Source organism: Oncorhynchus gorbuscha, linkage group LG09 (assembly GCF_021184085.1).
Source record: "Oncorhynchus gorbuscha isolate QuinsamMale2020 ecotype Even-year linkage group LG09, OgorEven_v1.0, whole genome shotgun sequence".
Taxonomy (NCBI): domain Eukaryota; kingdom Metazoa; phylum Chordata; class Actinopteri; order Salmoniformes; family Salmonidae; genus Oncorhynchus; species Oncorhynchus gorbuscha.
This window is the reverse complement of record NC_060181.1, coordinates 67,811,918-67,835,329: the sequence shown is the minus strand read 5'-3', so window position 1 is coordinate 67,835,329 and position 23,412 is coordinate 67,811,918. Positions and strand designations below refer to the sequence as shown.

The following is a 23,412-nucleotide window of genomic DNA, read 5'->3' as shown; positions in this document are numbered from 1 at the left end:
TTTTACGTTGATGATAGAAAGCTGTCCAGGCCTTGAGGCAGCAAAGCAGCCCTAACCATGATGCTCCCTCCACCATACTTTACATTTGGGATGAGGTTTTGATGTTGGTGTGCTGTGCCTTTTTTTCTCCACACAGTGTTGTGCGTTCCTTCCTTACAAACAACACAACTTTAGTTTCGTCTGTCCACAGAATATTTTGCCAGTAGTGCTGTGGAACATCCAGGTGCTCTTTTGCGAACATCAGACGTGCAGCAATGTTTTTGTTTGGACAGCAGTGGCTTCTTCCATGGTGTACTCCCACGAACACCATTCTTGTTTAGTGGTTTTACGTATCGTGGACTCGTCAACAGAGATGTTGGCATGTTCCAGAGATTTCTATAAGTCTTTAGCTGACACTCTAGGATTCTTCTTAACCTCATTGAGGATTCTGCGCTGTGCTCTTGCAGTCATCTTTGCAGGACGGCCACTCCTAAGGAGAGTAGCAACAGTGCTGAAATTTCTCCAGTTATAGACAATTTGTCTTACCATGGACTGACTTTTAGAGATACTTCTGTAACCCTTTCAAGCTTTATGCAGGTAACAATTCTTAATCTTAGGTCTTCTGAGATCTCTTTTGTTCGAGGCATGATTCACATCAGGCAATGCTTCTATTGAATAGCAAACACAAATTTTGAGTTTATTATCTAACCAAAATCTCCAATACTGTCTCATTGATTCGACTCCTGACTCCAATGAGCTTTTGGAGAAGTCTAGGGGTTCACATACTTTTTTCAACCTAAACTGTGAATGTTTAAATTATATATTCAATATAGACAAGAAACTTAAATAATTTGTGTGTTATTAGTTTAAGCACACTGTTTGTCTGATTGTTACTTAGATGAAGATCAGATCAAATTGAATGACCAATTTATGCAGAAATTCAGGTAATTCCAAAGGCTTCACATTCCTTTACACTCCACTGTATGTGTGTTGTCCAGTGCATGTGTGTGCGTGTGTTTCTACGTGTGTGTGTCTGTTGCACGTTTGTCTGTGTGTTTGCGCCTGTGTGTAAAGTAGACTGTGGAAGAGTTCTGTAAACTCACACGGAGAGGAGCAGAGCAGTCTCACTCTGGTCGTTCAAGTACCCTGCCAGGTTAACGGCCCACCTAGGACCCCTACTGGTGATTTAAACACACTGCTCCTTCCTCTCTGACCAACTCTGGTAAAGGGTTTGACATTGTTGCTGTATTGGCTGGCAATGGCCATGTTAGTGTGTAGTATACCCATTGTATGGAGAATTGCAATATCTGTACCACTTAACAGTACAACAGTGTACAAAGACAACATACATGGACTGTATGGACAAAAACAGTTTGTTTTCACATATATATACTTATATACAGATAAAACAGTGTGTTTTACGTGTATATATGGTTTTCAGTGTCTTCATGCAGGTTTTTTTTGGATCGACTTGGATCCTTCAGCAGAATGTCTATGACAACACAGGTAGTGTAGCGATTTCCTCAGAGAACCTTAGAGACCTACAGTACTGTGAGATGATTGGCTGTAAGTGGTTCCTTATCTCACACTGACTGGTGGGAATAAGACTGAGAGACTGCTGTCATAATGTGTCTGTCTTCTGCAGTCTAGGACTTCTTTGGTCTCCTCAGCGAACCCATGCCCTCTAAGCCCCTCCCTCTGTCACTTTCCCCCAATCCGAGTGGATGCTGGGTGTGGTCTCCTTCATTCTGGGTCAATCGGAGGCTAACCTGTGCAGGTAGGGAGGGGCTAAATGTAGGAAAAGGGGTATGGGTGGGAGGCAGTCAGTTCCCCAAGCTAACACAGGTCTATGAACCTGCTCGTCAAAGGCTTGGGGGTTAGCCCAACAGCCCCCCCTTCTACTTCTCCTGCGCCAGTGTCAGTCCGTTACTGGGGCTGCTTTTGAATAGGCTGCGTCTGAAATGGCACCCTATTCCCTATGTAGTCCACTACTTTTGACCAGAGACCTATGGGCCCTGGTCAAAAGTAGTGCACTATACATGGAATAGTGTGCCATTTCAGACACACCCTGGGTGTTAACTGCTGGGAGGTCCTCCAGTGAGGAAGTAGGTCTGCATCTCTCCTTTACCCTTCACCTTGACCAGGCCTCGGCACTCTAGTGTGTAGTTATAGGAGTTCAGCACATTGTACAGGTCAGAGGTCACCTGGTGGGAGAAAGGAGAGAAAAGAGAGAGGGAATGAAAGGTAGAAAGTAAGAAGTTGTAGTCATAAACTGACACAGAGGATCAGTCTCCACGTATCTTGATCTTAGGCACACTGCCTCCCCTTTCACACTACCACATGATAATATAAATAAAAGTATACTACCGTTCAAAAGTTTGGGGTCACTTAGAAAAATCCCTGTTTTCCATGGAAACATACATGAAATTAGTTGCAAAATGAATAGGAAATATAGTCAAGATGTTGACAAGGTTATAATAGAAATAATAATTGTGTCCTTCAAACTTTGCTTTCGTAAAAGAATCCTCCATTTGCAGCAATTACAGCCTTGCAGACCTCTGGCATTCTAGTTGTCAATCTGAAGAGTTTTCACCCCATGCTTCCTGAAGCACCTCCCACAAGTTGGATTAGCTTGATGGGCACTTCTTACGTACCATACGGTCAAGCTGCTCCCACAACAGCTCAATAGGGTTGAAATCCGGTGACTGCAGGCCACTCCATTATAGACAGAATACAGGCTGACTGCTTCTTCCCTAAATAGTTCTTGCATCGTTTGGAGCTGTGCTTTGGGTCATTGTCCTGTTGTAGGAGGAAATTGGCTCCAATAAATCGTAGTCCACAGGGTATGGCATGGCATTGCAAAATGGAGTGAAAACCTTCTTTCTTAAAGATCCCTTTCACCCTCTACAAATCTCCCACTTTACCACCACCAAAGCACCGCCAGACCATCATATTGCCTCCCCCATGCTTTTACAGATGGCATCAAGCACTCCTCCAGTATCGTTTCATTGTTTCTGCGTCTCAGGAATGCTCTTCTTTGTGATCCAAACCTCGAACTTAGATTAGTCTGTCCATAACACTTTTTTCCAATCTTCCTCTGTCCAGTGTGTTATTTTGCCCATATTAATATTTTATTTTTATTGGCCAGTCTGAGATTTGGCTTTTTCTTTGCAACTCTGCTTAGAAGGCCAGCATCCTGCAGTCGCCTCTTCACTGTTGACATTGAGACTGATGTTTTGCGGGTACTATTTAATGAAGCTGCCAGTTGAGTACTTGTGAGGTGTCTGTTTCTCAAACTAGACACTCTAATGTACTTGTCCTCTTGCTTAGTTGTGCACCGGGGCCTCCCACTCATCTTTCTATTCTGGTTAGGGCCAGTTTGCACTGTTCTGTGAAGGGAGTAGTACACAGCATTGTGTGAGATCTTCAGTTTCTTGGCAATTTCTCGCATGGAATAGCCTTCATTTCTCAGTACAAGAATAGACTGACAAGTTTCAGAATTTAGCTAACACAACGTGTCATTGGAACACTAGAATGATAGTTGCTAGTAATGGGCCTCTGTACGCCTATGTAGATATTCCATTAAAGTCTCCCGTTTCCAGCTACAATAGTCATTTACCATTTCTGATCAATTTGATGTTATTTTAATTTACAAAAAAAATGAATTTCTTTCAAAAACAAAGACATTTCTAAGTGACCCCAGTACATACATTTGAAGTCGGAAGTTTATATACACTCATTTTTCAACCACTCCGCAAATTTATTGTTAACAAACTATAGTTTGGCAAGTCGGTTAGGACATCTACTTTGTGCATGGCACAAGTAATGTTTCCAACAGTTGTTTACAGATTATTTCACTTATAATTCACTATCACAACTCTGGTGGGTCAGAAGTAAATATACATGAAGTTGACTGTGCCTTTTAAACAGCTTGGAAAACTCCAGAAAATTATGTCATGGCTTTAGAAACTTCTGATAGGCTAATTGACATAATTTGAGTCAATTGGAGGTGTACCTGTGGATGTATTTCAGGGCCTACCTTCTAACTCAGTGCCTTTTTGCTTGGCATCATGGGAAAATCAAAATAAATCAGCCAAGACCAGCCAACCAAGAAAATTGTAGACCTCCATAAGTCTGGTTCATCATTGGGAGAAATTTCCAAACGCCTGAAGGTGCCACTATCATCTGTACAAACAATAGTACGCAAGTAAAAACACCATGGGACCATGCAGCCGTCATACCTCTCAGGAAGGAGACGCGTTCTGTCTCCTAGAGATTAACGTACTTTGATGCGAAAAGTGCAAATCAATCCCAGAACAACAGCAAAGGACCTTGTGAAGATGCTGGAGGAAACGGGTACAAAAATATCTATATCCACAGTAAAACGAGTCCTATATCGACATAACCTGAAAGTCTGCTCAGCAAGGAAGAAGCCACTTCTCCAAAACAGCCATAAAAAAAGCCAGACTACTGTTTGCAACTGCACATGAGGACAAAGACCATACGTTTTGGAGAAATGTCCTCTGGTCTGATGAAACAAAAATAGAACCATTGTTATGTTTGGAGGAAAAAGGGGGAGGCTTGCAAGCCAAAGAACACCATCCCAACCGTGAACCATGGGGATGGCAGCATCATGTTGGAGGGGTGCACTTCACAAAATGGATGGCATCATGAGGAAGAGAAATTATGTAGATATATTGAAGCAACATCTTAAGACATCAGTCAGGAAGTTAAAGCATGGTCGCAAATTGGTCTTCCAAATGGGACAATGACCCCAAACATACTTCCAAAGTTGTGGAAATGGCATCTGGACAACAAAGTCAAGGTATTGGAGTGGCCATCACAAAGCCCTGACCTCAATCCTATAGAACATTTGTGGGCAGAACTGAAAAAGCGTGTGGGAGCAAGGAGGCCTACAAACCTGACTCAGTTACACCAGCTCTGGAGGAATGGGCCAAAATTCACCCAACTTATTGTGGGAAGCTTGTGGAAGGCTACCCAAAATATTTGACCCAAATTAAACAATTTAAAGACAATACTACCAAATACTAATTGAGTGTATGTAAACTTCTGACCCACTGGGCATGTGATTGAGAAAAAAAAAGCTGAAATAAATCATTCTCAACTATTATTCTGACATTTCACATTCTTAAAATAAAGTGGTCCTAACTGACCTAAAACAGGGAAATTTTACTAGGATTAAATGTCAGGAATTGTGAGAATGAGATTACATACACCTTAGCCAAATACATGTAAACTTCAACTGTATATATTCAAGATAGACATAAGGTTAGAAAAAGCTATGCTCCCATGTGCTTTATCAACAATTTGTGAGCCTTAGGTCTTCATCATAGTCAGAAAAAGGTCACAGAAGAAATCCTAGGTGTGTTATCAGTTTCTACCATGCTGTTTCTCTGAGTTACCTGGATCCTGTCAGGTACACCAGTGCTGTCCATGCGGCTGGCAACGTTGACGGTATTCCCCCAGATATCATACTGGGGCTTCCTGGCCCCGATCACCCCAGCCACCACTGGACCCATGTTCAGACCTGGAGCAGGTGGACAGGGATAGGGTTCAGCATGTTTTTAACTTCTTATGGCTGCAGGGGCAGTATTGAGTAGCTTGGATGAAAGGTGCCCAGAGTAAACGGCCTGCTCCTCAGTGTCAGTTGCTAATATATGCATTATTATTATTATTATTATTATTTGTAGTAGTATTGGATAGAAAACACTCTGTTTATAAAACTGTTTGAATGATGTATGTGAGTATAACAGAACTCATACGGCAGGCAAAAACCTGAGAATAAATCCGAGGTTGGTCAATTTTTCAACCCAGGCTCTATTGAATTCACATTGGGATAAGAATGAAGTTGCACTTCCTAGGGTTTCCACTAGATGTCAACCGTCTTTGGAAACTTGAATGAGGCTTCTACTGTGTTGTGTGCCTGAATAAGAGTTGAATGAGTCAGGTTACTGGCAGAGAGTCATTTCCTGGTCACGCGCATTCCACATGATATCGACTTGCGTTCCGTTGCTCCTCTAGACACACAGGAATTCTCCGGTTGGAACTTTATTGAAGATTTATGATAAAAACATCCTAATGATTGATTCTATACCTAGTTTGAAATGTTTCTTCAACCTGTAATATAACTTTTTGAAGTTTTTATCCGAAGTAATGCTCGACCTGCACGAGCATTTGGATTTGTATACCTAACACGCTAACGAAAGTAGCTACTAGGACATAAATAACGGACATTTTCAAACAAATCAAGCATTTATTGTGGAACTAGGATTCCTGGGAGTGCATTCTGATGAAGATCATCAAAGGGAAGGGAATATTTATCATGTCATTTCTGGTTTCTGTTGACTCAAACATGGTGGCTAATTTGATTATTTTTCTGAGCGCCGTCTCAGATTATTCCTTGGTTTGCTTTTTCCGTAAAGTTTTTTTAAATCTGACACTGAGAGGTATATCTATAAGGAGAGGTAATATCTATAATTCCATGTGTATAACTTGTATTATCTACATTTATGATGAGTATTTCTGTTGAATCGATGTGGCTATGCAAAATGACTGGATGTTTTTGGAACTAGTGAATGTAACGCGCCAATGTAAACTCAGATTTTTTAAATATAAATATGAACTTTATCAAACAAAACATACATGTATTGTGTAACATGAAGTCCTATGAGTGTCATTTGATGAAGATCATCAAAGGTTAGTGATTAATATTATCTCTATTTGTGCTTTTTGTGACTCCTGTCTTTGCCTGGAAAAATGGTGTAAAAACAAGTGTTTATTCTGTGGCTTGGTGGTGACCTAACATAATTGTGTTTGGTGCAGTTTTAACAATATACACAGTATATATAACATACATTTTTGGGGTTTTCAGGGTTATGGGCCAGCAGTTTTTTTTTTACAGGTTAGGTAACATTTTTACCATTACTCATTATACATTTTGTGAGGCATCGCTTAAGCATACCATTATTCTCATAACCCATTGTCACATCAAAATGAATAACAAGGCAAAAAAATGATCTTTCCTGTAGGCAGCCTTACCTATCTTCATCTTGAAGTTATTGAAGGAGTGTTCGTTGATGTACTTCATCTGATCCATGAGTCTCATGGCGTAATCTGCCAGGGCTCTGATGTGTGAGCGGCCTTCCTTGTCGTAGGTAGAATCGTTGAGACCAGAGGCAGCCATGTAGGTACTGCCAATGGTCTTTATCTTCTCCAGCTGGCGGAACTGGTCCTCACTGATGATCTGGGGCAAGAGGGGAATGGGGAAGTGAGTGGTGAGAGAAATAAGTTTACTAGTTGCTTTACTTGGGTTAATAGCATTGAAATAGTTAGCTCTCTTTCAACATAACGGGGTCCAAGAATAGTCACTAGTACCCATAACGGTAGTTTATATAAGGAGTAATATGACAGAAAAGAGATTATATATATATATATATATATATATAATCTCTTTTCTGTCATATGTATATGCACACAGACACACACACACACATTGTCAGCTCATCATTCCTCTCTCCTCCTCCCCTGTCACCTCGTCAAAGTCTGCGATGATCTCGTTGAGCAGCCGGAGACACTCCACTCCCTCGTTGTTGGCTTCCAGCTCTACGTAGAACTCAGAGAAGTTGGAGATGGAGGCGAACATGACGGCCACACACTCACAGGACTGGTAGTAGAGCTCGTCGTTCCGACGCTCCCGCGCCAGGAAGTGGGCGGCCACGTCTTTGGGGAGGATGTTGTGGAGGAGGCGACGGTTGTAGGCCTGTAGCTCCTCCATCTCCTCTTTCTCCTCTGTGGCCTGGAAAGAGTGAGGAAGGGAAAAGAGGTATCAATGACCTTGGACATGGCCCAGACATACACACAGACACACACACCTACCTGTAGTTTCCAGAGGAAGTCGAGTCTGGCTGTGGACTCCACCTGCTGGGCGTGTAGATACAAGGCCAGGACGAAAACAGTGATGACTACAGGAGTCATGATCTTCAGAGGGACCTTAGAATCCATCACACAGCTGGACAGAGAGGACAGATACTACAGATCAACTACAGAGATACATTAAAGGCATGCCACAGCACTCTTTAATCACTTATCTAATAACACTAGATACTACATACCATTACTAAACAATATACAAGTTCACAACACTGTTTATCAATGTTAACTACTTTACTTGAGGCATATGAAAAACCAGGAAGATCTATAGGATGCATTAAAGCTACAGTATATTGGATACAATCGATCTCAATCAATTTGTGTGTTTCAAATTGTTTAGTAGTGTTAAGCTACAAAAATCTCACCTTGTTCCATTTATATGCTCACTGTGAAGAGAAAACAAAGAGAGCACATTTTAGGGAGAGGGAGAAGCAGGGCGACTGAAACCTCCACTCCATCTGAAGATGGATAACGGTAGACAGCACCTGGCGCTTGACTAACCAAGTCATCCATTACATTAAGTAAACGCACCACTAACCTCATGTGAAGTTTTAATTTAAATCTGCTGCTTGCATGTTGTGAATAACTGGCCTGGTTTAGCCCAATACCATTCTATCCCCAAGCCATAAGACTGCTAAATAGCTAACACACACAGGACTCTTCTCACACACACACACACACCAGTGGAGGCTGCTGAGGGGAGAACGGATCATAATAATGGCTGGAACGGAGCAAATGGAATGGCATCAAACACCTGGAAACCATCTGTCTCTTGTATTTGACACCATTCCACTGATTTGGCTCCAGTCATTACCACAAGCTCATTCTCCCCAATTAAGGTGCCACCGCACATTCATACTGACTACACACACACTCGCATACAATCATCATATACGCTGCTGCTGCTACTCTGTTTATCATATATCCTGTTGCCTAGTCACCTTACCTCTATACATATCTACTCCTACCACTCCAGTATCCCTGCACATTGTAAATATGGTATTGCCACTGACGCTGTATATAGCTTAATTACTTTTGTGTTCTTATTTCTATTTCTCATGTTTTTGTTCTCCATTATTTTATAGCACTACTGGTATTGATGACTGCATTGTTGGTAAAGAGCTTGCAAGAAAAGCATTACACTGTACTTGTGCACGTGACAATAAAACCTTACATTTGAACTGTGTGAACCTGAGCCAGCACAAATCCCTACACAACACTGTAACCTTGTGGTAAAGTCGCCTCATGATCCCACAGAAACACAATAACTTATGGCAGTAGTGTTGTGAAGGTAGATACCAGCACACTGTTGAATGCTCCTGCAGTTTTATTGTGCAAGGTTTCTTATCAAAGGCTTCTGCGAGAGTATTCAACAATGTCAGGGTATCGACTTTCTTTCATGGCTTGACTTTTTTTTGTACCTGCAAGTTAATGGATTTTCTAAACTACTCACATAGCGTTGGCCATGACCAGCAGGTCTACGTTGTCGAACAGGCTGACCTCTGGCACTTCCATGATGAGGACGTAAAAGATCTCGATGAAGAGCATGAGTAGGAGTTTACCTATGCTGCTGACCTGCAGGAAGACTGAGCTGGCCAGCAGGCTCAATAACACACAGGAAGAGAAGTACTACAGAGGGAGGGTGACGGGAGGAGAGGGGGGGGGCAGAGGGAGTGAGAGAGATTTCAAACATTTGCAAATCTTTTAGCATGCCATTGTGAAATTAATTGGCCGCTTCTGGCGCAGAGTCAGTTTAGTGAGGATGACTGCTCAAGCCCAGCTGGGCACGCACACCACACACACACACCTCAGGGAAGTTGCAGTTGGGTGAGGGACTGCCACAGAAGCCGTCTAGTGATTCAAGGGTGTAGTTTAGGCTGCGTGCATGGCAAGCGTTCACACTGCTGCGACTGATGTTCAGCTCCCAGCTCAAACAAGTCCTCAGGTCTCCAGTACTGCAGGTGAACTAGGGGGCAGAGGGCAAAGGGGGTTAACATGATTATGAATGACAACTGGGCAGTGTTCAGCAGGCACGAAACATCTGAACTTGTCAAATAAGTAATACTTGTTTTTGTTTTCTGTTGCAAAAATTTTCTGCTGCGGTGGGCCCTAATGAACACAACCCACAGATGTCAAACACTCATTAATGCAGAAGCATGTAAGCTTTGCTGTCTGGGTTTTCCCCTTCAAAATATCTGTGCAACCATTTGGAGTGGAGGCCCAGTGACTTACAATGTTGATGAAGGCAGAGAGAAAGACCAGGATGATGGTGAAGACTCCCACCAGGGTGCTGTTGAGTCTGGACTGGACGATCCTCTTGGACAAGGTCTGGAGAGGCACCGGGAAAAACTGTCCCGAGCACAGGGGACGGATGGAGAGGACATGGTAAGTAGGTCAGTCCATGTCATCCCCGAGTTACTAGAGAACGTTGTGTTTGTATCCTACAGGCCACAATACCAGCTATGACTTTCGGCTGCAATTCAACTCATGTTGGTTGAGTCTCCCACAAAATCAGACTCCTTACAATGTGGGGTTCATGCACGCAGAATTTTCTTTGGAATTCTAAAACCCTCACTTTTCCAGAGCTTACAGTGCCACAATGGTAATATTATCAAACCCGCTTATCATCTCATCAGTTTACAACTAAAGAATATCATAAGCCTGTTGTTCTTGTTTCCAGTTCCCATTTGTTTCTGTGGGATTTAAAGGCTTATTTCATTTCTCCCAACCCGACCAATCGGCCAATGAGGAGAGAGCAGGAAATGAAATATCCAGAGGGCCCTCCAGGAAAAACAACACAGCTATGACATCATTAGTCCGCTGCCGTCATTCTCAAACATCCTTAACTGACAAAACAGTAATATCCCTATTGTGAGTTTACGTCCACTTCAATCTTTCGCCCAATTACATGCCAGTTCCTTTCTAAATGCCTCACTAAGCAGTCTGACTCTGACTGTGTCTCTCCAGGGGACTGCTGCTCTCAGGGCAGTTAAAAATCAATACCATCCACCAAGCAGGTTAACCTGCTGTGTGATTGGCCCAGTCATGCTGTGGAAACAGACCTGTTATACTGTGAGATACAACATTCCCAGACAGCCACAGAGAGCTCCCACTGCGCCAGTGCGTCAGGCTAAGGGCTAGAGCTAAATGGGTACTTGATAGATGGGCAGTGCTGTCGCCCATTGTCTTATGGTATAGACGTCAAAGTATGAGGAAGCTTCCGAACACAAACAAATTCCTGGGAAAACATAAGTACTCACCCCAAAGCAGGAGTAGACTGCTGAGACAAACATGACAGCCACCAGGATGATCAGACAGGTGGTGTAGAACCCAATCATCAGAGTGGAGCTTAGGAGAGAGAGAGGATTACAGAAGGGATAGGAGAAATATGAGTAAATACATCTGAGACAGAGAGAGAGGTGAGACAAAAGGATCAAGGAAGAGGGGATAATGAAAAAGGAATGGTGAAGAAAAGGGAGCAGGGAGAGAGAGATAAAGATTGAGGGGTACACACTTGAGGGGCATCCTTGAGAATGAACAAACAGCCAGCTGCCGGCAGCCCCAGCGGTACCCATCAGCCCCTCTGGCAGAGGAGAGGAAAGGTGGTGACAGCAGGTGACGGGACATTCATTAATGTCTGGGCCAAGTCCCTGTACTGGGCCTGTCTGGGACTGCCTTTCCTGGGTCCCCTCAAGTATCAGCTTCATCTAGGTCCTGTATCTCAGTCTCCTCCTCTACACATCCCCAAAGCCCTGCCCTCAGCCCAGGAAGAGCTAGGGCTCCAAGTTGTGAATGATATGGGAGATATGCACTGTGGTTCACTAGTAGAGAATTATTCAGCACTTACTGTGGTACTATACTGTATGAATATCCACTAGGAGAGATTCAGTACTTACTGTGGTACTATACTGTATGAGTATTCACTAGGAGAGATTCAGTACTTACTGTGGTACTATAGTGTATGAATATCCACTAGGAGAGATTCAGTACTAACTGTGGTACTATAGTGTATGAATATCCACTAGGAGAGATTCAGTACTTACTGTGGTACTATAGTGTATGAATATCCACTAGGAGAGATTCAGTACTTACTGTGGTACTATACTGTATGAGTATTCACTAGGAGAGATTCAGTACTTACTGTGGTACTATAGTGTATGAATATCCACTAGGAGAGATTCAGTACTAACTGTGGTACTATAGTGTATGAATATCCACTAGGAGAGATTCAGTACTTACTGTGGTACTATAGTGTATGAATATCCACTAGGAGAGATTCAGTACTTACTGTGGTACTATACTGTATGAGTATTCACTAGGAGAGATTCAGTACTTACTGTGGTACTATAGTGTATGAATATCCACTAGGAGAGATTCAGTACTTACTGTGGTACTATACTGTATGAATATCCACTAGGATAGATTCAGTACTTACTGTGGTACAATGACAATCTGGATGAAACATATGAAGAGGAAGACGAGAGAGGCGCAGGCCACGTATGCTCCAAATCTGGAGTCCACTTGTTTGGAGTACTGAAGGAGAAACGGAAATGGAAAAATATAAGAGCAGAAAGGTAAACAGAGGCTAGGCTGTGCGCTTCACATCTCACTTCAAACTCTTTTCTACAGTATACTGACACAACAGCATCACACTGTGAGAACAGCATGGTAAGGGTTCCACAGCTGAACTGCAATCCATAGCCTAATGTATGGTACTCAGGAGGTCAATTATGAGATCTGTAGGTGGACAGGTAATGGAGGAGAACAAAGGCAGTGATTATCTCTCCCACAAAAGACTGGACTACCGGCTGGGAGTAGACACACAGAGAGGGATTTTGATCCTCTCTAGATAGCCACTATACAGCCCACCATACCCGACCCTCCGCGGTGTTGTCTGAAACCGGGAAAAGCAGAGAAAAGGGAAAGCCTGAAAACCGGATGCTTCCATTTTTTCCCAACCCCGCTCAAGTGTTTATTTTATGTCTGCTACATTAGGTTAACCAGACCCTGACGAGAGACTGACAGAGGGATGAGAGAGTGAGAGGTGAAAGACAGCAGGTTGAAAATGGGGCCTCTTCTCTTTCGTTCGGCTATCACCCTCTCTCTCCTTCCCGCTCACCTTTTATGCATCTTCTCTTTAAACCCAACAATGTTTACCCCTCTCTCTCTCCCACTCTCCCTTCATTTAAGCTTTTCTTGACATGCCCTGGATATGTCAAACCAGTGGGTGGTGTAGCAATTTGTAGCAGAATTGCTTGTCTTGACAAGGGCCCTGCATTTTTTCAATTTTTACTGACCATGACACCTGACAAAGAAAAATCCCTTAGTTATAGACTCACACTAAACCTTTTTCCTGGTCGGGCCATGAGGTCACGAAAAACGCAAGGCCCTGAGTTTGACAATCAATTCTGACACAAATGAATACACTGCTCACTCGTTTGACATACCTACTGCTAAAGATCTATCCAGAAAATTCACTCAGGGCACTAGTCTGAATATTTCGAGTCACTTCCCTGGAGGAGGACGTCAGTACCTTCTTCTCCAGGTCTGGTTCTCTGAAGGTCAGCAGGAACTTCTTGACATGTTCTGAGCGTAGCCGGTCGATACTCCTGGCGTCGATGGCTCTCCCTAGGAACTCGTCCACCTCGTCCTCTGGGTTCAGGTTTTCCTGCGTGTTTCTGAAAATGAAATGTCTAGATAACACAAGACGAGGAGACACTTTTTTGTTTTCTGTTTCAGGCCATCACAAGAGGTCCTATGTCTCTATGGGCCAGCCCGCCCCCAGTCCTGCAACCACAAGCTACAACCACAACTTAACTCCACACTTCACCACAGAACTGCATCACCACAATCAAGTGAAATAAGCAAAGTGATTGAGATCATCAGACCACTCTCATCATGTTAGTTTGATGGGAATAATCGGTCATTGAATCAGCAGTGTATTGTTTGACTACATTAATTACAGAGGCAATCTGGCCTATTGTCAGTGGATCAGTGGACAAATTCAAACCAGGTGATAAGAATGTTTTATGAATAACAGATTGAGATCACTGTCAACTCATGGTTATGAATGTCATGGCCATGTCATACAAGAAACCTGGCAAGTCGGATGTTCTGTTCGTGTTTTCGGTTGCTATGCTGTGTATTATAGCTACAGCAGTCTATTTCTGTGACTGCCACACACCTACAGTTGAAGTCGGAAGTGTACATACACCTTAGCTAATTACATTTAAACTCAGTTTTTCACAATTCCTGACATTTAGTCCTCGTAAAAACTCCCTGTCTTAGGTCAGTTAGGATCACCTCTTTATTTTAAGAATGCGAAATGTCAGAATAATAGTAGAGAGAGTGATTTGTTTCAGCTTTTGTTTCTTTCATCACATTCCCAGTGGGTCAGAAGTTTACATACACTCAATTAGTATTTGGTAGCATTGCCTTTAAATTGTTTAACTTGGGGTCAAACATTTCAGGTAGCCTTCCACAAGCTTCCCACAATAAGTTGGGTGAATGTTGGCACATTCCTCCTGACAGCTGGTGTAACTGAGTCGGGTTTGTAGGCCTCCTTGCTCGCAAACACTTTCAGGTCTGCCCACAAAATTTCTATAGGTTTGAGGTCAGGGCTTTGTGGTGGCCACTCCAATACCTTGACTTTGTTGTCCTTAAGCCATTTCCACAACTTTGGAAGTATGCTTGGGGTCATTGTCCATTTGGAAGACCCATTTGCAACCAAGCTTTAACTTCCTGACTGATGTCTTGAGATGTTACTTCAATATATACACATAATTTTTCTTTCCTCACGATGCCATCAATTTTGTGAAGTGCACCAGTGCCTCCTGCAGCAAAGCACCCCCACAATATGATGCTGCCACCCCTGTGCTTCACAGTTAGGATGGTGTTGCACGGCTTGCAAACCTCCCCCTTTTTCTTCCAAACATAACGATGGTCATTATTGCCAAACAGTTCTATTTTTGTTTCACCAGACCGCAGGACATTTCCACAAAAAATATGATCTTTGTCCCCATGTAAAGTTGCAAACCATAGTCTGGCTTTTTTATGGCGGTTTTGGAGCAGAGGCTTCTTCCTTGTTGAGCGGCCTTTCGGGTTATGTCGATATAGGATTAGTTTTACTGTGGATATAGATACTTTTGTACCTGTTTCCTCCAGCACCTTCACAAGGTCCTTTGCTGTTGTTCTGGGATTGATTTTCACTTTTCGCACCAAAGTACGTTCATCTCTAGGAGACAGAACGCGTCCCCTTCCTGAGCGGTATGACGGCTGCGTGGTCCCATGGTGTTTATACTTGCGTACTATTGTTTGTACAGATGAACCTTCAGGCGTTTGGAAATTGCTCCCAAGGATGAACCAGACTCTACAATTTTTTTCTGAAGTCTTGGCAGATTTCTTTTGATTTTCCCATTATGTCAAGCAAATGGGCACTGAGTTTGAAGGTAGGCCTTGAAATAAATCCACAGTTACACCTCCAATTGACTCAAATGATGTGAATTAGCCTATCAGAAGCTTCTAAAGCCATGACATAATTTTCTGGAATTTTCCAAGCTGTTTAAAGGCACAGTCAACTTAGTGTATGTAAACTTCTGACCCACTAGAATTGTGATACAGTGAATTATAAGTGAAAAATCTGTCAGTAAACAATTGTTGGAAACATTACTTGTGTCATGCACAAAGTAGACGTCCTAAACGACTTGCCAAATTATAGTTTATTAACAAGAAATTTGTGGAGTGGTTGAAAAACAAGTTTTAATGACTCCAACCTAAGTGTATGTAAACTTCTGACTTCAACTGTATCTAGATAATTTAAAGATCTATGGCTTTGATACTGCCATTTGTCTTTAGAAACCCTGGAAACATGACCTGCAGCTGAAGGCAGCCCACCACTTTAACTCACAGGAGGCAAGATGGGGATAGGGGGTCTCTACTCACTTGTCCTTGGGGTCTTCAAATCCCTAGAAGAAAAGAGCAGAACAGTGTGTTAGCTGACAGAAAAACATCTGCAAACAGAGAACCTTAAGTGGTGCTAGAGGTTTTTTTAGAAGAGAAAGAGGTAGAATCCATCCACACAGTCAGGTGTTGACAAAACATTGAGTGTCAACCACCAAGATAAGAGACTGACACCTCTGCCAGCTTTATCTCTGCCCAAACTCTTTACTCAAGAGGCTAAAAACAACAACAAAAGCTCCATTGCAAATGGCACCCTATTCCATACCTACATAGTGTATTGCTTTGACCAGATCCCATAGAACTCTGGTCAAAAGTAGTGCACTATATAGGGAATAGGGTGCTATATCAGACACATTCAAAGTTGAGAAAAATAGCTATCCAGGCATCTTCCTGGGGAGATGAGTCAATATTGCTTCTGTAGAAGACTGTCTGCCTGTCATAAGACCATCGAGGGGGTCTCTCTGAGCCTTCATTAAAGCTTGACACGGATTATTATACCAGCAGGGTGGTTTGTGTTGTTTATCACACACCTAATTCATAATAATGTACGTTTATTTATTTACATCACATGGGGCTCGATTTTAACAAACCTAACGAAATGGTCAATCAAAGTGCTGGCAGTAGAGCTATAGGTCCTATTTTCACAGCCGGAATTCTGAGCACAATAGCTGGCAGTGGCGCAAAAGGGCTAGGTTTTGATGAACAAACAAGTTGTAGGTGTGACGAGGGCCTGGCCAATACTGCATGCGCTTGTCTCAAATTCTGTAGGTTATTGGCTGTCTTTGCGTTGTCAACAACTCCAATTCGGCTGGGGGCACAGAATATTCTCATCTTGGTCCATTGTGTATTGATATTAGTTTTTTGAAAAGCATAGGCTCCAGTAACGAGTGATGTCAACAACAAACAAACAAAACATCCAGTGTTCAATAGCCTGTTTGGAGTGTTGGCAGTAAACATCCAGTGTTCAATAGCCTGTTTGGAGTGTTGGCAGTAAACATCCAGTGTTCAATAGCCTGTTTGGAGTGTTGGCAGTAAACATCCAGTGTTCAATAGCCTGTTTGGAGTGTTGGCAGTAAATGTTTGGAGTGTTGGCAGTAAACATCCAGTGTTCAATAGCCTGTTTGGAGTGTTGGCAGTAAACATCCAGTGTTCAATAGTCTGTTTGGAGTGTTGGCAGTAAACATCCAGTGTTCAATAGCCTATGTTTGGAGTGTTGGCAGTAAACATCCAGTGTTCAATAGCCTGTTTGGAGTGTTGGCAGTAAACGTCCAGTGTTCAATAGCCTGTTTGGAGTGTTGGCAGTAAACATCCAGTGTTCAATAGCCTGTTTGGAGTGTTGGCAGTAAACATCCAGTGTTCAATAGCCTATGTTTGGAGTGTTGGCAGTAAACATCCAGTGTTCAATAGCCTATGTTTGGAGTGTTGGCAGTAAACATCCAGTGTTCAATAGCCTGTTTGGAGTGTTGGCAGTAAACATCCAGTGTTCAATAGCCTGTTTGGAGTGTTGGCAGTAAACATCCAGTGTTCAATAGCCTATGTTTGGAGTGTTGGCAGTAAACATCCAGTGTTCAATAGCCTGTTTGGAGTGTTGGCAGTAAACATCCAGTGTTCAATAGCCTATGTTTGGAGTGTTGGCAGTAAACATCCAGTGTTCAATAGCCTATGTTTGGAGTGTTGGCAGTAAACATCCAGTGTTCAATAGCCTGTTTGGAGTGTTGGCAGTAAACATCCAGTGTTCAATAGCCTGTTTGGAGTGTTGGCAGTAAACATCCAGTGTTCAATAGCCTATGTTTGGAGTGTTGGCAGTAAACATCCAGTGTTCAATAGCCTATGTTTGGAGTGTTGGCAGTAAACATCCAGTGTTCAATAGCCTATGTTTGGAGTGTTGGCAGTAAACATCCAGTGTTCAATAGCCTATGTTTGGAGTGTTGGCAGTAAACATCCAGTGTTCAATAGCCTATGTTTGGAGTGTTGGCAGTAAACATCCAGTGTTCAATAGCCTGTTTGGAGTGTTGGCAGTAAACATCCAGTGTTCAATAGCCAATAGCCTGTTTGGAGTGTTGGCAGTAAACATCCAGTGTTCAATAGCCTATGTTTGGAGTGTTGGCAGTAAACATCCAGTGTTCAATAGCCTGTTTGGAGTGTTGGCAGTAAACATCCAGTGTTCAATAGCCTATGTTTGGAGTGTTGGCAGTAAACATCCAGTGTTCAATAGCCTATGTTTGGAGTGTTGGCAGTAAACATCCAGTGTTCAATAGCCTATGTTTGGAGTGTTGGCAGTAAACATCCAGTGTTCAATAGCCTGTTTGGAGTGTTGGCAGTAAACATCCAGTGTTCAATAGCCTATGTTTGGAGTGTTGGCAGTAAACATCCAGTGTTCAATAGCCTGTTTGGAGTGTTGGCAGTAAACATCCAGTGTTCAATAGCCTATGTTTGGAGTGTTGGCAGTAAACATCCAGTGTTCAATAGCCTATGTTTGGAGTGTTGGCAGTAAACATCCAGTGTTCAATAGCCTATGTTTGGAGTGTTGGCAGTAAACATCCAGTGTTCAATAGCCTATGTTTGGAGTGTTGGCAGTAAACATCCAGTGTTCAATAGCCTGTTTGGAGTGTTGGCAGTAAACATCCAGTGTTCAATAGCCTGTTTGGAGTGTTGGCAGTAAACATCCAGTGTTCAATAGCCTGTTTGGAGTGTTGGCAGTAAACATCCAGTGTTCAATAGTCTGTTTGGAGTGTTGGCAGTAAACATCCAGTGTTCAATAGCCTATGTTTGGAGTGTTGGCAGTAAACATCCAGTGTTCAATAGCCTGTTTGGAGTGTTGGCAGTAAACATCCAGTGTTCAATAGCCTGTTTGGAGTGTTGGCAGTAAACATCCAGTGTTCAATAGCCTGTTTGGAGTGTTGGCAGTAAACATCCAGTGTTCAATAGCCTATGTTTGGAGTGTTGGCAGTAAACATCCAGTGTTCAATAGCCTGTTTGGAGTGTTGGCAGTAAACATCCAGTGTTCAATAGCCTGTTTGGAGTGTTGGCAGTAAACATCCAGTGTTCAATAGCCTATGTTTGGAGTGTTGGCAGTAAACATCCAGTGTTCAATAGCCTGTTTGGAGTGTTGGCAGTAAACATCCAGTGTTCAATAGCCTGTTTGGAGTGTTGGCAGTAAACATCCAGTGTTCAATAGCCTGTTTGGAGTGTTGGCAGTAAACATCCAGTGTTCAATAGCCTGTTTGGAGTGTTGGCAGTAAACATCCAGTGTTCAATAGCCTGTTTGGAGTGTTGGCAGTAAACATCCAGTGTTCAATAGCCTGTTTGGAGTGTTGGCAGTAAACATCCAGTGTTCAATAGCCTGTTTGGAGTGTTGGCAGTAAACATCCAGTGTTCAATAGCCTATGTTTGGAGTGTTGGCAGTAAACATCCAGTGTTCAATAGCCTGTTTGGAGTGTTGGCAGTAAACATCCAGTGTTCAATAGCCTGTTTGGAGTGTTGGCAGTAAACATCCAGTGTTCAATAGCCTGTTTGGAGTGTTGGCAGTAAACATCCAGTGTTCAATAGCCTATGTTTGGAGTGTTGGCAGTAAACATCCAGTGTTCAATAGCCTATGTTTGGAGTGTTGGCAGTAAACATCCAGTGTTCAATAGCCTGTTTGGAGTGTTGGCAGTAAACATCCAGTGTTCAATAGCCTGTTTGGAGTGTTGGCAGTAAACATCCAGTGTTCAATAGCCTGTTTGGAGTGTTGGCAGTAAACATCCAGTGTTCAATAGCCTGTTTGGAGTGTTGGCAGTAAACATCCAGTGTTCAATAGCCTATGTTTGGAGTGTTGGCAGTAAACATCCAGTGTTCAATAGCCTGTTTGGAGTGTTGGCAGTAAACATCCAGTGTTCAATAGCCTGTTTGGAGTGTTGGCAGTAAACATCCAGTGTTCAATAGCCTGTTTGGAGTGTTGGCAGTAAACATCCAGTGTTCAATAGCCTATGTTTGGAGTGTTGGCAGTAAACATCCAGTGTTCAATAGCCTATGTTTGGAGTGTTGGCAGTAAACATCCAGTGTTCAATAGCCTGTTTGGAGTGTTGGCAGTAAACATCCAGTGTTCAATAGCCTGTTTGGAGTGTTGGCAGTAAACATCCAGTGTTCAATAGCCTGTTTGGAGTGTTGGCAGTAAACATCCAGTGTTCAATAGCCTATGTTTGGAGTGTTGGCAGTAAACATCCAGTGTTCAATAGCCTATGTTTGGAGTGTTGGCAGTAAACATCCAGTGTTCAATAGCCTATGTTTGGAGTGTTGGCAGTAAACATCCAGTGTTCAATAGCCTGTTTGGAGTGTTGGCAGTAAACATCCAGTGTTCAATAGCCTGTTTATGTTTGGAGTGTTTGGCAGTAAACATCCAGTGTTCAATAGCCTGTTTGGAGTGTTGGCAGTAAACATCCAGTGTTCAATAGCCTGTTTGTGAGTGTTGGCAGTAAACATCCAGTGTTCAATAGCCTGTTTGGAGTGTTGGCAGTAAACATCCAGTGTTCAATAGCCTATGTTTGGAGTGTTGGCAGTAAACATCCAGTGTTCAATAGCCTGTTTGGAGTGTTGGCAGTAAACATCCAGTGTTCAATAGCCTGTTTGGAGTGTTGGCAGTAAACATCCAGTGTTCAATAGCCTATGTTTGGAGTGTTGGCAGTAAACATCCAGTGTTCAATAGCCTGTTTGGAGTGTTGGCAGTAAACATCCAGTGTTCAATAGCCTGTTTGGAGTGTTGGCAGTAAACATCCAGTGTTCAATAGCCTGTTTGGAGTGTTGGCAGTAAACATCCAGTGTTCAATAGCCTGTTTGGAGTGTTGGCAGTAAACATCCAGTGTTCAATAGCCTGTTTGGAGTGTTGGCAGTAAACATCCGGTGTTCAATAGCCTGTTTGGAGTAAACATCCAGTGTTGGCAGTAAACATCCAGTGTTCAATAGCCTGTTTGGAGTGTTGGCAGTAAACATCCAGTGTTCAATAGCCTATGTTTGGAGTGTTGGCAGTAAACATCCAGTGTTCAATAGCCTGTTTGGAGTGTTGGCAGTAAACATCCAGTGTTCAATAGCCTGTTTGGAGTGTTGGCAGTAAACATCCAGTGTTCAATAGCCTGTTTGGAGTGTTGGCAGTAAACATCCAGTGTTCAATAGCCTATGTTTGGAGTGTTGGCAGTAAACATCCAGTGTTCAATAGCCTATGTTTGGAGTGTTGGCAGTAAACATCCAGTGTTCAATAGCCTGTTTGGAGTGTTGGCAGTAAACATCCAGTGTTCAATAGCCTGTTTGGAGTGTTGGCAGTAAACATCCAGTGTTCAATAGCCTGTTTGGAGTGTTGGCAGTAAACATCCAGTGTTCAATAGCCTGTTTGGAGTGTTGGCAGTAAACATCCAGTGTTCAATAGCCATGTTTGGAGTGTTGGCAGTAAACATCCAGTGTTCAATAGCCTGTTTGGAGTGTTGGCAGTAAACATCCAGTGTTCAATAGCCTGTTTGGAGTGTTGGCAGTAAACATCCAGTGTTCAATAGCCTGTTTGGAGTGTTGGCAGTAAACATCCAGTGTTCAATAGCCTGTTTGGAGTGTTGGCAGTAAACATCCAGTGTTCAATAGCCTATGTTTGGAGTGTTGGCAGTAAACATCCAGTGTTCAATAGCCTATGTTTGGAGTGTTGGCAGTAAACATCCAGTGTTCAATAGCCTGTTTGGAGTGTTGGCAGTAAACATCCAGTGTTCAATAGCCTGTTTGGAGTGTTGGCAGTAAACATCCAGTGTTCAATAGCCTGTTTGGAGTGTTGGCAGTAAACATCCAGTGTTCAATAGCCTATGTTTGGAGTGTTGGCAGTAAACATCCAGTGTTCAATAGCCTATGTTTGGAGTGTTGGCAGTAAACATCCAGTGTTCAATAGCCTGTTTATGTTTGGAGTGTTGGCAGTAAACATCCAGTGTTCAATAGCCTGTTTGGAGTGTTGGCAGTAAACATCCAGTGTTCAATAGCCTGTTTGGAGTGTTGGCAGTAAACATCCAGTGTTCAATAGCCTGTTTGGAGTGTTGGCAGTAAACATCCAGTGTTCAATAGCCTATGTTTGGAGTGTTGGCAGTAAACATCCAGTGTTCAATAGCCTGTTTGGAGTGTTGGCAGTAAACATCCAGTGTTCAATAGCCTGTTTGGAGTGTTGGCAGTAAACATCCAGTGTTCAATAGCCTGTTTGGAGTGTTGGCAGTAAACATCCAGTGTTCAATAGCCTATGTTTGGAGTGTTGGCAGTAAACATCCAGTGTTCAATAGCCTGTTTGGAGTGTTGGCAGTAAACATCCAGTGTTCAATAGCCTGTTTGGAGTGTTGGCAGTAAACATCCAGTGTTCAATAGCCTGTTTGGAGTGTTGGCAGTAAACATCCAGTGTTCAATAGCCTATGTTTGGAGTGTTGGCAGTAAACATCCAGTGTTCAATAGCCTGTTTGGAGTGTTGGCAGTAAACATCCAGTGTTCAATAGCCAGTGTTCAATGTTTGGAGTGTTGGCAGTAAACATCCAGTGTTCAATAGCCTGTTTGGAGTGTTGGGTAAACATCCAGTGTTCAAACATCCAGTGTTCAATAGCCTGTTTGGAGTGTTGGCAGTAAACATCCAGTGTTCAATAGCCTGTTTGGAGTGTTGGCAGTAAACATCCAGTGTTCAATAGCCTATGTTTGGAGTGTTGGCAGTAAACATCCAGTGTTCAATAGCCTATGTTTGGAGTGTTGGCAGTAAACATCCAGTGTTCAATAGCCATCCAGTGTTGTTTGTTTGGAGTGTTGGCAGTAAACATCCAGTGTTCAATAGCCTGTTTGGAGTGTTGGCAGTAAACATCCAGTGTTCAATAGCCTATGTTTGGAGTGTTGGCAGTAAACATCCAGTGTTCAATAGCCTATGTTTGGAGTGTTGGCAGTAAACATCCAGTGTTCAATAGCCTGTTTGGAGTGTTGGCAGTAAACATCCAGTGTTCAATAGCCTGTTTGGAGTGTTGGCAGTAAACATCCAGTGTTCAATAGCCTATGTTTGGAGTGTTGGCAGTAAACATCCAGTGTTCAATAGCCTGTTTGGAGTGTTGGCAGTAAACATCCAGTGTTCAATAGCCTGTTTGGAGTGTTGGCAGTAAACATCCAGTGTTCAATAGCCTGTTTGGAGTGTTGGCAGTAAACATCCAGTGTTCAATAGCCTGTTTGGAGTGTTGGCAGTAAACATCCAGTGTTCAATAGCCTATGTTTGGAGTGTTGGCAGTAAACATCCAGTGTTCAATAGCCTATGTTTGGAGTGTTGGCAGTAAACATCCAGTGTTCAATAGCCTATGTTTGGAGTGTTGGCAGTAAACATCCAGTGTTCAATAGCCTGTTTGGAGTGTTGGCAGTAAACATCCAGTGTTGGCAGTAAACATCCAGTGTTCAATAGCCTGTTTGGAGTGTTGGCAGTAAACATCCAGTGTTCAATAGCCTATGTTTGGAGTGTTGGCAGTAAACATCCAGTGTTCAATAGCCTGTTTGGAGTGTTGGCAGTAA

At 42.8% G+C, this 23,412-nt stretch overlaps 1 protein-coding gene across 3 annotated transcripts in view; it reads right to left on the bottom strand.

The window, feature by feature from the left end:
* Window positions 1–401: 401 nt before the first annotated feature.
* adcy5 (adenylate cyclase 5) overlaps window positions 402–23,412 on the bottom strand; it is a 156,003-nt gene continuing 132,992 nt past the window's right edge. For 2 of the 3 annotated variants that reach the window (XM_046363223.1, XM_046363226.1), the window contains 13 exons: window positions 15,871–15,893; window positions 13,463–13,622; window positions 12,365–12,462; window positions 11,190–11,277; window positions 10,162–10,278; window positions 9,737–9,895; window positions 9,383–9,558; window positions 8,295–8,315; window positions 7,876–8,008; window positions 7,532–7,795; window positions 7,039–7,243; window positions 5,403–5,527; window positions 402–2,183 (listed from right to left, as the gene is read on the bottom strand). In XM_046363223.1, the coding sequence (XP_046219179.1) occupies window positions 2,055–2,183; window positions 5,403–5,527; window positions 7,039–7,243; window positions 7,532–7,795; window positions 7,876–8,008; window positions 8,295–8,315; window positions 9,383–9,558; window positions 9,737–9,895; window positions 10,162–10,278; window positions 11,190–11,277; window positions 12,365–12,462; window positions 13,463–13,622; window positions 15,871–15,893 (1,698 nt within the window). In that variant the 3' untranslated portion in view covers window positions 402–2,054. The remainder of the gene's footprint in view (window positions 2,184–5,402; window positions 5,528–7,038; window positions 7,244–7,531; window positions 7,796–7,875; window positions 8,009–8,294; window positions 8,316–9,382; window positions 9,559–9,736; window positions 9,896–10,161; window positions 10,279–11,189; window positions 11,278–12,364; window positions 12,463–13,462; window positions 13,623–15,870; window positions 15,894–23,412) is intronic. The other variant, XM_046363225.1, reaches the window with a different exon arrangement.